Source organism: Sus scrofa, chromosome 4 (assembly GCF_054392235.1).
Source record: "Sus scrofa isolate SSC_HxYL_T2T_F1_AM1 chromosome 4, Sscrofa_HxYL_maternal_Yorkshire_Landrace_v2.0, whole genome shotgun sequence".
NCBI lineage: Eukaryota > Metazoa > Chordata > Mammalia > Artiodactyla > Suidae > Sus > Sus scrofa.
In genome coordinates, this window is record NC_139386.1 from 39,518,477 (window position 1) to 39,532,922 (window position 14,446).

At 40.5% G+C, this 14,446-nt stretch overlaps 1 protein-coding gene across 1 annotated transcript in view; it reads right to left on the minus strand.

Moving 5' to 3' along the window:
- Positions 1-226: 226 nt before the first annotated feature.
- Positions 227-14,446, minus strand: part of CPQ (carboxypeptidase Q) — a gene marked incomplete at its 5' end in the record, with an annotated part of 363,554 nt that continues 349,334 nt past the window's right edge. Inside the window, 1 exon segment of the mRNA NM_001243691.1 lies at positions 227-685. Within this exon segment, the coding sequence (NP_001230620.1) occupies positions 522-685 (164 nt within the window). The 3' untranslated portion in view covers positions 227-521.

Genomic DNA, 14,446 nt, shown 5'->3' on the forward strand with positions numbered 1-14,446 from the left:
CTTTTTTTTTCTGGTAACTAAAAAAATTCCATATCTCATTTAAAAAATTCTATTAATATAAAAATGTCCAAATTAGAAAGTCAGATGCCTCCATACATTTAATGAAGACCATATTGCAATCATTTATTCCTCTGCTCTTTCAATAAATAACATAAAATGAAAATTTGGTGTCACTGTATTTGATTTAATGTTCACAAATACATGCATAAAAGCCAGAGATCTTCCAAAGGTTTACTTTAGCATTTACTTTAAAAGTGGAAATAATATTTTTATGTGGTATGAAGACATGCCCCTGCTGTGATCCTTACTATATGCTGATTCCATGTGGGGGTGGGGATCATTCCCTAGACTAGAATCAGAGAATTCGGAAGGCATCAAGAAGGATGATATCACGAAGTATAAAAAAGTGTTGTGCTTTGTAAATGATCACATAACATTGTTAGGTGAAGAGAGGCTTCCTGAAGGTGCAGACCCAGGATTCCTGGCCAGAAAGGACAAAAGTGCCCTCTCTCTTGTACTTGCTAAGACCTGGGCAGCATTTCTTCCATGTCTGCAACGACGTAAGAGACAACGGCCCAAACAGCGGCAGCAACGTTCATCTGCTTTGGATCCATGACAGTCATGGTGTCTCCATGGGAGTGATGGAAAGAGAAATACTTATACAGGTCATCAAGTAGACTGGCTCCTGGGGAGAAACAAAGAAGAATTCTTAGTGAAGTGTTTTGACAGGCATTGCTGAACAGCTGCTCAGAAACCACTGTTCCTCCTTCTTTGCTTCATTCTTGCCTGTTCCTCTTATACAGGCTGCAAGGGCAAAATAATGATGTCCCCAGCTTCTCTTGCAGCAAGAAATGGCCATGTGACACTATTCTGACTACTAGGCTATGAGTGGAAGGCTGTGGGAGAGTGCTAGAAAAGCCTTGACTTTGCTGACAAGAGTCAGGAAAATGCCCTCCTGCTGAATGAACAGGAGATGAGAAGTCTGTAACTGCAAGGGGGCAAAAAGTTCACACACAAAGAATGGCAGAGTGGAAAGAAAGAAGGAGCCTGGATTTAGAAAATATTGCAAGTCCACTGAATAAGGTCTACACTGCCTACTTCTGGACTCCCTGCTACATGAAGGGAAATAAACTTTATTTGAAAAGCAAGTGATACAAATGTCTTTCTCTCTATGTATGTAGTACTGCAGAGTGCAAATTCTGTACCTCCCTGATACAAAAGAAGTCAACGTGCCTTTGCTCAAGTTTTTCTTCTCAAATCATTCATTTACTTCCCATGAAACATCTCAGCAGCTTCAAAGACGCCAGCAGGAGCCTCTGCCCCACTTAAGAGCTTTCTTCTCATTCTTTTCTCTAGTTTTAGCCATGGACCCGAGACGCAGGGAAATCTTCGGTCTCCGAGACATCCTTCAGAACCTACTGGGCCCATTCTGTGGGTTCCAATGGCAGTTCTTTAGCCCCTGGCCTAATTCATTTATTTACTTATGGTTATATCATGAAATATACCATACAGACATAAGATTGTAGAGGACAGACATGTATACTGTAAAGAGCAACAAAATAAAAGTACCCACATGTCCATAACTCAGTGCAAGAAAGACAGCGGCAGTACCCTCGAAACCCATTGTATGAGCTGCTCCCCACCTCTTGCCTATGCCAGTGGATCTTCTCCTCCCCCCAGGTACCCACTGTCCTGTTCTGCTTGTGTGTTAACCGCACCTTGCTTTTCTCTAGTTTACCGTATATCTCACCCTTCTCTAGTGTCTAAATGGGAGTGCATTTGCTGGGCTATAGAGCATGTGTGTGATGCCAAATGTTTTCCTTTTCAGTTTATCCTTCCATTGTCAATGTATGAGTCTTTCTCTTCCTTCACATTCTTTTTAGCACTTGGTATCGTCAAGTTAATTTTTTTTTTTTTTTTGCCTTTTTGCCTTTTCTAGGGCCTCTCCCACGAAGCTAATTTTTATTAATCTGGTAGGTGTGAAATAGTCTCTCATATAGTCTTAATTTTTTTTTTTTTTTTTTGCTATTTTAGGGCCACACCTGAAGCATATGGAGGTTCCCAGGCTAGGGGTTGAATCAGAGTTACAGCTGCCACACTATGCCATAGTCACAGCAACACGGGATCCAAGCCAAGTCTGCGACCTACACTACAGCTCATGGCAATGACGGATCCTTAACCCACTGAGCAAGGCCAGGGATCCAACCCGAATCCTCATGATCCTAGTCAGGTTCATTAACCATTGAGCCAGTTCTTAATTTTAATTGTTAAAATTATTAATGAGCTTGAGCACGCTTTCATATATGCATTTTTTGCCATTTATATTTTCTCTTTTGTGAAAATGCCTGTTCATGCATTTTGCTCATTTTTTAATTGATTTTTCTTATTGATTTGTAGGAATTCTTGCAATATTTTAGATACTATTTTTTTGTTCATAGTAATTTATATAAATGATTTCCCAGCTTGTGGCACTCTTTTATCATGCATGTTGAAGAACAGATGTTATTACTTTTAAGGTAGTTGAATGTATAAATCATTTCCTTTATGATTTTCACTTTTTATATTTTGTTTAAGTAATTTTTCCTTACCCTAATATCATAAAAATACTCTCTATTCAAAAGCTTTTAAAGTTTTACTTTTAATTTTTAAGTTCTTCATCTATTTAGAATTGGGATTGATTTTGATGTAAGGTAGGCGCTTTTTTTTTTTTGGCTGCACCGCACCCAAGACATGTGGAAGTTCCCCAGGCCAGGGATCCAACTCTTGCTTGCTGTGGTGCAGTGACCCAGAGCCACTGCAGTGACAACCCAGATCCTTAACCTGCTGTGGTGGGCTTCTCCTTTTTTTTTTAAAGGCCACATGCGTGGCATATGAAAGTTCTCCATACTAGAGGTCTAAATTGAGCTACAGCTGCCGGCCTAAGCCACAGCCACAGCAACGCCAGATCTGAGCTGCTTCTGCAACCTATGCCGAATCTCAGGGCAACGCCGGATCCTTAACCCACTGAGCGGGGTCAGGGATTGAACCCTCATCCTCATGAATACTTGTCGGGTTTGTTTGCTGAGCCACAACGGGAATTCCTAGGCTTCTATTTCTATTTTTCAGTTGTTCCACCAAAACTCATTGACAAGTACATCTTTTTCCACTGGTCTGCAGTACCAATTTTGCCATATATCAAATTCCTTACATATATAAGTTTGGGGGCATTCTAAGTTTGTCCATTCCTGTGACAATATCATAGCATCCTAATTAATATTACTATTCAATCCTTGTTATCTGGTGAGACAAGTTCCCTCATTTCTCCTTCTTCTTCAGGAATATCTTATGATTCTTGACTGTTTTGCTTTTTTGGGTAAAGTTTAGAATGATTTTTAAGTTGTACAAAAATATCTTTGGATTTTGATGAGAATTGTGTTAATCTACATATCAATTTGGGGAGAACTAACATCTTTATATTAGGATATTGTGTTCTTATCCATGAAAATGGTGTTGATAGGTTTCCATTTATTTAAGTCTTCTGTAACGTCTTTAAAGTTGGCATGCATTTTGTTACTTTTCTTTCTTCTATGGTTTATATGTTTTTGTTGTGAACTGTAAATTATATATTTTTAAAAATTTGCATTTTCTGTTTGTGGCTGTCCATTAGCATCAGGCTGTATATCTGACTCATAAAATGGCAAGTAGTTCTTCTTTTACTAAACTTTGGAAGAGTTTGTCTAAGATAAGAATGATTCATTTCCTGGTTATTTTGTAGATCTCCTTACAAAACCATCAAAGTCTGATACTTTTTTCATGGTAAGAATTGTAACTAATGATTGAATTTCTATCCTGATTAGTAGGCTATTTAGATTTTGTGATTCTTCTTGAATTAACTTTGGAAATTACATTTTTCTGGGATGTGTGAGTTTTTCCAAAAAGTCAAAGTCATCAGCATAAAGTTGTTAGTTAATAATATCCTGCTTTTATCTTTATATCTGTAGCATATATAGGGAGTACTCTTTTTCATTATGTTTTTTTTTTAAGACATCTCAAGGATGAATTTATTTATTTATTTATTTATTTATTTATTTATTTATTTATCTTTTTGCCTTTTTAGGGCCACACCCACAGCAAATGGAGGTTCCCAGGCTAGGGGTCAAATTGGAGCTACAGCTGCCGGCCTACGCCACAGCCACAGCAACACAGGATCCCAGCAAAGCTTGCAGCCTCCACCACAGCTCAAGGCAATGCCCGATCCCCAACCCACTGAGCGAGGCCAGGGATGAACCTGCATCGCTCATGGATACTTGTCAGGTTTGTTAGCCACTGAGCCATGACAGGAACTCCTCTTTTTCATTCTTGATACTTGTAATTGGAGTCTTCTTTCTTTTTTGTTCATCTATCTTGCCAGCAATTTGTCGGTTGTATTACTCTTTCAGAAGAAAGAAGAAAGAAAGAAAGAAAGAAAGAAAGAAAGAAAGAAAGAAAGAAAGAAAGAAAGAAGGAAGGAAGGAAGGAAAAAGAAAGAAGGGAAGGAAGGAAAGAGAAGGAAAGAGAAGGAAAGGATGAATTTTGGGATTTTTTTGGATTAGTAATTTTTTTCAGTATTGATTTCCAGTTTAATTCTTAGAGAATGTGGGCTATATGAAATAAATTCTTTGAGTTTTGCAGAGATTTTCTCCATGGCCTATTGGATGATCCATTTTATAAAGGTTACATGTGTTGTAAAGAATATGTTTTCAGCAGAACGTGCTTGTGTTTGAACAAGCTTGTTAACTGTATTCTTCAACTCTAATTCCTTTTTGATTTATTATCTGGTTTATCAGTTTTGAGAGAGATGTGTGAAAATGTCCTGAGATTTCGGATGTGTTATTGTTCTTGCGGTTCCAGCAATTTCATATATATGTGTGTGTACATATATATATATATATATATATATTCATATATGTATATAAGTATGTGTGTATATATATATATATAAATATATATGAAAGTTGCTATTAGGAGCACACAAACTGAGAATTACATCTTCCTGGTAAGTTGAACATTTTTATTAATATGTAGTCATCCTCTTCATTTGTAGTAATGCTTTTTGTCTTGAAATCTAATTTTACCTAATATAATATATCTACACCTCCTTCCTCGTATGTCTTTTCCCATCAATTTACTCATGGTCTACTTTTGGTTTTATATTTTTAGGAGTTTCTCATATGAATAGTTTAAAGTTGAATTTTTAAAATCTAGTCTAAAAATCTTTGACTGTTAACTGGAAATTATAATACATTTACATAGAGTATGATTATCATTAAATTGGACTCTTATACCATCTTAGTTTTTGCTTTCTTTTTAAAATTTTTTATTATTTTTTAAATTTTTTATTTTTTGAGGTATAGTTAATTTATAATGTGTTAGTTTTAAATGTACAGCAAAGTGACTGTTATATATATATAATATATATGGACATATATATAACAATATATATAACTGATTTATGTGTGTGTATATATAATATGTATATATTATATATAATTTATATATATAAAGGAATCTTTTTGTTTTTCAGATTCCTTTCCATTATAGGTTTTTAGTTTTTGCTTTCTAGGTTTTTTTTTTTCCTTTTTTTTCCTTACTTGCCTTTGTGTTGAATTTTTTTTTCTCCCTCCTACCATTCCCACCCCCAACCCCCAGCTCTACTTATTTGGAAGTTACACATTTTATTTCAGTTCTCTCAGTGGAGACCTTAGATGATATAGCTTCTATATTTATCTAAAGTTAATCAGTACCTTACATCAGGGCACTAGGGCCCCAAGTTTTGTCTCCTATCCCAGATGCATGCACTCCTCCTTAAAACCCATGCACGAGGAAAATAGGAATTGGCAGATACCCTCAGACAAAGGCTCCGGAGTTTTCTTACCTCTTATAGATTCTCACTTCATCACTTTTCACCTCTGAGGAAGTCCTTTACTTTGCCTTATGGGCATATATTATAGAAAGACAGTTACTGTTTATTCAGTTTTTCGGGGGGATGGAATAAGAAATCTGAGAACTTCTGGTCTATCGCATCACCAGAGTTCTCTTCTCCCTATCTTCTACTTCCTGCTCTGCAGAGTGGACCTTCTCATCGGTCCTGAACCCCTTTTTGCCTCAGGATGCCATCTAGATTTTCTCTATACCACTAAACTTTTTAAAACTTTGTACTAAGGGGAGCTCCCATTATGGCTCAGCAGTGATGAACCTGCCTAGTATCCATGAAGAAGCGGGTTTGATCCTTGGCCCTGCTCAGTAAGTTAAGGATCTTGCGTTGCCATGAGCTGTGGCATAGGTCGCAGATGTGGCTCAGAACTGGTGTTGCTGTGGCTGTGGTATAGGCTTCAGCTGCAGCTTCGAATCAACCCTTAGCCTGGGAACTTCCATATGCTGCAGGTGCGGCCCTAAAAAGACAAAACAAAAACAAAACCAAAAAACTTTGTACTGGAGTTCCTGTCGTGGTGCAGCGGAAACAAATCCAACTAGGAACCACGAGGTTGTGGGTTCGATCCCTGGCCCCACTCAGTGGGTTAAGGATCTGGCTGTGAGCTGTGGTGTAGGTTGCAGATGAGGCTCGGATCTGGCATTGCTGTGGCTGTTGTGGACGCCGGCAGCTGTAGCTCTGATTAGACACCTAGGCCTGGGAACCTCCACATGCCATGGGTGCGGCCACAAAAAGACAAAAAACAAACAAACAAAAAAATAAATAAAACTAAAAAAAAAAAAAGCGCACAGAAAAACAACTTCGTAGGCTTCCCCACACCTATGTCCCACAACTCCTTGCTCGGAAGTAGGATATGGATTTACCTCTATTCATAGTTCACATTGCGTTCAGCTATGGTGCTGTTAAACACAACACAAGCCAGTGAGGCAAAATATACATATAAAAGGAAGTTCAATACTCAACGCTGACAACACCCATCAAACCCTTCACCTGGGCTGAGGAGCGTTCTTCCAATTCAGTGATTTTTCTTTCTAAACTAGTGAAACATGCTTTCTGTTCCTCTAGTAGCTCTGAATGGGTGGGATTTTTTACCATTATCCAGACTAATAATGTACAGCCAGAGCTGAGATCTGTGAGTGTTCAGAAGGTTCAATCCAATTCAACTGGACAAATACTTGTGTTCCTATAACATTCTAGGCCACGGGCTGAGACCTAAAGGCCAAAAAAGATGGTCTCTGCTCTCCAAAGCTTACTCTGCAGTAGAGGCAGAGAAAACATGTCCACAAGTAATAAAAAGACTGTTAGAATGTACTGAGTGGAGAGCTATAAACAAGCGCGGTGGTGAAGAGCTGCCTGGAGAGACAGACTGCGGGACAAGGACCAGGCCCAGATGATGCTATATGCCAGCCTCTGAAATCCTCTGGAAAGCACGGGGAGGAAGATAAACAAACGTGCATTGAAAAGGCCAGTGGTCCATTTTTAAACCAGAAGAGACTCTATGCCATGAGCTCACAGCACACTCAGGAGAGGTGCATATGCGTGTTTATGCTGGGAGGAGCTAGAAACATCTGAGCAGAAACCCTGACATTTTAGAACGAGCTGAAGCTGGTGAGAAGCATGTCCTCTCTCTGGCTCTCAGACAGCCTCCGATGGTTGTCAAATTCACATAACAGTTAAGGATGAAATCAAGGCGCTCAAAGGACAGAGGTCACTGAGGGCAGAGAGAAGGTGAATCAGAATTGTGGACATCAAGAAATAGGAAACAGATAGAATGTGGCTTGCCTGGGGCTGTTTTGCTCCCATTTAGAGTTTCTTAAAGGCATGGGGCATGGGGGCTGACAGACAAGGCTTCAAATCCCCTATTGAAAAAATAGAAGCAAGAACTATTTGTACATGGCCTCTTCAAGGCCTCTGAAATTCCCTTTCTGTCTCAGACAGAAAGAAACTGACTGCCAGAAGGCTGGGAATTTGGCTGCCTCCTTTTAGAACCAGTGACTTAAGGAAAGCATCTCCTCGGAGATCATCTAAGTTCCCAGGAACATTTTACAAAACTGAAACAACTCCAGAAGGTCTGGTACCACCAGTGAGAATGCTGATAACCACAGGAGATAGGAGAGCAGGCCTGCTGGCTGCCTTGCAGCTTTGTCTCTGCAGCTCCAGGGAGACATTTTATCAGTGACAGCCACTGATGCAAAAGACCAGCACTGAGAAAGAGCCTGCACTGCAGTTTCTGAGAGCACCTGACACGGCAGGGTGTGTGTGTGGGGGAGAAATGCTAACTATCCTTAGGGGTAAATCGCACAGTATCTTTTGACAGGTGCATGAGCTTTGAATGAAGAACCACGGAATGCTTTTTTGAAGTAGAAAGCTGGTGGGAAGGCGCCTGCTCTGAAGGCTGATATTCACCCCTTGGAACAAACGACAGCATGGTTAAGGCAGTTGCCCTTTAGGAAGTAATTTCTAAGGGAAATTTGGAATTTAAGGATGTGAAGACATATCTTGGAGCTTGTCAGTTAAGCAGATGATGGGCCTAAACAGGGAGATATTGTTGAGAGAACATAGGGGTTAGAGTCAGAAAGGATGGGGTTCAAATTTAAACTCTTCTGCTTAATAACTGGGGGAATTTGGGAGATTCAAGTAAGGCCATTTGGCCTCAGTTTCCTCACTCAAGTTCAAGATGCTGCTGAGGATGAGTAGGCACTCAGTGAATACTTAATTGTAGATATGATATATCGACAAGGATGACCCAACACACCCACAACAGCGTGATCGGTTAAATACAACTCGAAGGATTTAATGTTCTCATTTAATAATCACGGTTCTGAGGACTGTTCTTAAAGACAGCAGAGTTGGACCATGAGGTCTACATGTGACCTCGCCTTGACTCCAGTTTGGAGTATTTTTCCTTCTCCTTCTCTTTCCCCTTCTTCTCTCTAGCCTCTCCGAATCCTTTTGTTTGTTTGGTTTTTTTTTTTTTTTTGGTAAACATTCATCTCACAAAAATGTTTTCCGGCTGTGTGACTGGGTGGATGGTCCAATGAATATTAAGAAATACATGACCTGCCCCATACTGTTCACAGCAGATTCCCATCTTGACAGAGCGATCCCAGGAGTGACTATGGTCTGTGCAGGATATGGCAACAAGAAGAAATGAATACCCACTTGTTCCTGAAAGGTAGATGGGTACATACACCAAGAGTCTCACAGCCTCCTCTTACTGTACGGTGGCTCTCATGCATATGTAATCAGTGGGTTTTCATGTACACAAATTAAGCAACTCACGCTATGAGAAGATTTTGAAAGCCCTGTGAGAGCTTTGAAAGTTTAAACGCAAGTCTGTGATTTTGGTGCACACATTGGCTGTTGCAATGCTGCATGAAGGATGCAAGCAGCTGTGGAAAATCCATTTCTCCTTTATAAACAGATCTTGGAACAGTCTGGCGTATGCAATTTAATTACAGTGTAATGTATTACAGACATTTCCTGATCATTATAATTACAGGGTTAGAGAAGAATGTTATGGTCTTAACTTATTCCCTGCAAGAAAACTTGGTCTCCCTAGAATCTATAAAATATAAAATTACATTTAAAGTTTAATTAAAATTATTATTTCCTTCAGCCACATTATCAAATGAAAACACGTTATTACCAAAATAATTAGGAAATCAATTCACAGAATTTGCAGACATTTAATCTCTCTTTTCAAAAGGGGAAGTTTTATCCCTGCTATATTAAGTCTCATTGAAAATTAGAGGGAGACACAGCTAATTAATAGCTTCCTAACCCATTGCTCTCCACTCTCCAGAAGAGAAAGCAGCTTATAAGAGGGAAAGGCAAAAAAGAGTAAAACGAAGAAAAATAGAGGATAGGAAAGGGAAAATCATCCCAGATCCAAAGTCCATGGAATGTGTTATAATTTTAGTTTCTAAATTCTCACCTTACCCAAGAATTTGTGGGCCTGTGTTAAAAAGTTTCTGGTGCTCCACTAAGGCTTTGCACTGTCCACCTCTTTGGAGAACATGGATTGGAGGCTGGGATAATTTTGACTGCAGAGCCCGGGTTGACACCGACCCAGGTCGGTCACCAGTGGAAGACCCCCAGTTCACTTGAACCTGAACTCTGTGACAATGATTCATCTTTCCATGAAGTTGAAGAACTGGATGGCTGTAGCCAGACTAAGTACTTCTATAAGAAGATGGTACACAGACTCTCCAAATACGGGAATAACAGGAAGAACACTATTGGTTGAGTGCCTCCCGGGTGCCTAGTGTTTTTTGGAGATTATTTCACTTAATTTCCCAAGTGACCCCATGAAGGGGTAAAAATCACATGTCTGCAACAGATGGAAAATTGATTTAAATAACTCGTCTAGGAGTTTCCGCTGTAGCTCAGAAGGTTAAGAACCCGACTACCATACATGAGGATTCAGGTTTGATCCCTGGCCTCACTCAATGCGTTAAAGATCTGGTGTTGCTGTGGCTGTGGCATAGGCTAACGGCTACAGCTCCCATTCAGTCCCTAGCCCAGGAACTTCCACATGCCATGGGTGTGATCCTAAAAATAATAAAAATAATAAATAAATAAATAAATAAATAAATAAGCCAGCAGCAGAGACAGGATTCAAATCCAGGTGTCTCTGATCTGAAAACCAGGCTCATAACCAGTTTTATGCCCCTTCTCTCCCTGCCCTTCCCAGGACATCGGTAACAGCTTTTTCCCGGGTGGGGAATGTGTGTATGGTTTGCTCCACTGCTGCTCTGCTTTCCATCCCTATTTTGCTGCAGGACAAGAAGATGGAAATTCAAGCTGGAGGTATCCTGGGCCATGAAATAGAGTGAATGCTTGAATCAGGTTCACACCGTGGGCTCAGGCAGCCTGGGACAACCCATCAGAACAGCCCTCCTGACACCAAGTCCCCTGTCCTGCTCAAGTCCCCGGCCTCTGCACGGGCTGCCAATCCTCCTGGGAGCTCCCAGCCATCCTACCTAAAACCCACCCTTCCCTTCTGATCATTTGTTACTCCCCTATCCTACTTCTCCCCCACCCCAATTTTTTGGGGGCAGTGGATTGATGTAGGATCTCAGTTCCTAGACCAGGGGTTGGGGAATGAACTCCGGCCACAGCAGTGAAGGTGCCAAGTCTTAACCACTAGACCACCACAGAACCCCTTTTCCCCCCTTTTTCATAGCACTTTCTACTACCTAAAACTATAACACTCTTGAAATGATTTCATTTTTTTCTGCCTGTCTTTCCCACTAGAAAGTAGGAGCAGGGATTTTGTCTCTTTTACCCTAATCCTTGATGCCTGGTTGGTAGCAGATGCTCAATAAAGGTTGAACCACTGAATGGATAAAGGGATGGATTATTAAATACCTAATGGGACACAGGCAGAGATAAATACTGGCTTCATTCTCCCTCTCTATAGCAGCTTTTGCTGAGTAAATCCTATTTTCTGGGATTCTCCTCCCAGCTATTGCCTTGGGGAATGACAAGAAGGTTCTTGTTACCAAAAACATGGGTATTTCACATATAAACTGGGATCCCAAACACTCTCTTATGTACTTCCTACTCAGTATGTTCTTCTACTTCTCATCCCTGTTACAGAAATTACCCACGACTTGAAAATAAGACCAAAGGTGGGCAGCACATCCATTCAGTATCATTCAGGGGCAACATTCATGAAAAGATTATCTAAGACAATGTACTTAGTGTGACTCAGGGGCTTACTATTGACTAAATATCTCAGACTTAGTGATGTTATATGGGAAGGCATAGATATTTAGTCTAGGAGAGATGAAAATTATTTCTGTCTCAAAGAACATTTGTTTCCAAAGGCTAGAGTTTGTTGGTCTCTAAGACTTTAACCAGTTAACCAGTTTTTATCTAACCTTATCTTAGGTTAATATTTATTAAATTCTATAAACTCGGTTTCTCCACTGCTCTGTGACTTGGTATGGATATCTTACTGATTGCCAGATTTGTGAACGAGTTGAATAAAATCTTTGGCGTGTTCATTTTTTATTTGCATGAGGATCATGAGTTTGCCTTTTAGAAAATTATAATTTAATACCACTCCCTACAGCTTTAAAGGAATCATCACAGTCATGTTTCTTTTAAAGGTTCAATGACTTGGGGTCCCTGTTTATGATTTTATCTGTGATTATCTTAAGAGCACAAGAGCAACCTGGTCCCCAGTATAAAGGCTGGCCTTCTGCCCTATCCCTATAGGGTAGTAGATGGTGGTCAGGCATGAGAAGGGCTGGAAGGAAAATAAAAGCAAATTCTATATACAGGCAGACACATACATATAAAGGTATGTGTATATGTCTACATATGTACATACATAAATATATGTATATATATATGTGCTTCTGTGTATATATAAAATCGGACTTGTCCTCAACACCTACCTACCCCTTAAGACCCAAATTTCTTGCCTGACCTGCCTCACACCTTCCACATGCTGGTCATGATTTTTGCATTTCAGAAAATCACAATTTTATTTTATTTTATTTATTTTATTTTTGTCTTTTTTAGGGCCACACCCACGGCATATGGAGGTTCCCAGGCTGTGGGTGGAATTGGATCTGTAAGCTGCCAACCTACACCATAGCCACAGCAATGTGGGATCTGAGCCTCATCTGCAACCTACACCACAGCTCATGGCAACGCTGGATCCTTAACCCACTGAGCGAGGCCAGGGATCAAACCCGCATCCTCATGGTTCCTAGTCGGGTTCGTTAACCACTGAGCCATGACAGGAACTCCAGAAAATTACAATTTAATACCACCGACCAATGAACCTTAAAAGCACAATTACATTCACATGTGATAGGGTCCTTATCTTTGAATTTATAATTTTATGTATGTGCATGTGTAGGTATTTTCCGTGTATAAAGAAACACCCATACCACTCTTGCTTTCTACATTTTTTGGTAACTCAAACTAATGTCGACACTTCCTCTGAGAGGGGTAATTTTGAGTCTTACTCATGTTTGTAGGTCAGCTTCAATTTGTTACTCTCCTTTTGTCTATACAGAAATTTTTGCTCACTTTACTTTCATGGCCTGATGTTAAGAGAGCTTCCACTTCATTGTACAACGTGACTCCTTGTAACGCCTTTTTTTGTAGTTCTCACCTCACCTGTGGAATAATGCTTTTAAGAAAACATCAGTAAAAACTGTCTCTGACAGGAGTTCCCGATGTGGTGCAGTAGATTAAGAATCCAACTGAAGTGGCCGAGTTGCTGAGGCGGCCCAGGTTTGACTCCTGGCCTGGCACAGTGGGTTACAGATCTGGCATTGCCCCAGCTGCAGCATAGGTCACAGCTGTGATTCGGATTCAATCCCTGGACCTGGAACTTCCATATGCTGTGCATGTGGCCATTAAAAAAAAAAAAAAGTCTCTGACAGAGCAAGCTGTGAGAATATTCATTGCATAGGGGTCCTCTGACTTGAAAAGATTCTAAGATAATTTCCAGGGTGCAGTTGACAGCAACAGCCTTAAAATCATTATAGTTTTCTAGAATTGTGTTCAAGTCGACAGATTTTGATTTCTGGCTACAGATGCATAAAGGTTACAAAGCCACTGAGCAGTCACAGGCAGATGTTTGTAGATACACACCTTCGTTTCTGCTTGCCACCTCCCATTCTGTTGGCAAGCAGACACAAAAGGGTGAGATGAGCTGGACGTATTACATGAACATGCTGCTCTGGACCTGATTCTGGAAGGCTGGTTGGCAGGGGTGCTGCAAGGTTGCCTGGTGCTATGGGGGAGCTGGAGCGAGCCACTGTTAAGCAACTGCAGTACTGGAGGCCAATGGGTATAGACAAAGATGTCCATCCAGGACAGAGGTTGCAAGGGAGACTCTATGAACATCTGACAAGTGATGGCCAGGCTGATGGATTTATAAAATTTATTTTTTTATTTTTGTCTTTTTCTTTTAGGGTCACACCCGTGGCCTGTGGAAGTTCCCATGCTGGGGATCGAATCAAAGCTGTAGCTGCCAGCCTATGCCACAGCCACAGCAACTCAGTATCTGAGCTGCGTCTGTGAACTATACCACAGCTCTCGGCAATGCCCAGTTCTTAACCCACTGAGCAAGGCCAGGGATCAAACCCATGTCCTCATGGATATTAGTCGGGTTCATTACTGCTGAGCCACGATGGGAACTCCTTTTATAAAATTTACTTTTAAAAAGGTTTATCATTAAGCACTTAAGCAATCATCTACAAGGAAAAAGAGATCATAGTTTTTTTGTTTTGTTTTGTTTTGTTTTTCTTTTTAGGGTCACACCCATGGCATAATGGAGGTTCCCAGGCTAGAGGTCTAATCGGAGCTACAGCTGCCAGCCTACGCCACAGCCACAGCAATGCCAGATCCGAGCCATGTCTGTGACCTACACCACAGCTCACAGCAACGCTGGATCCTTAACTCACTGAGCGAGGCCAGGGATCGAACCCACAACCTCATGGTTCCTAGTCAGATTCATTTCTG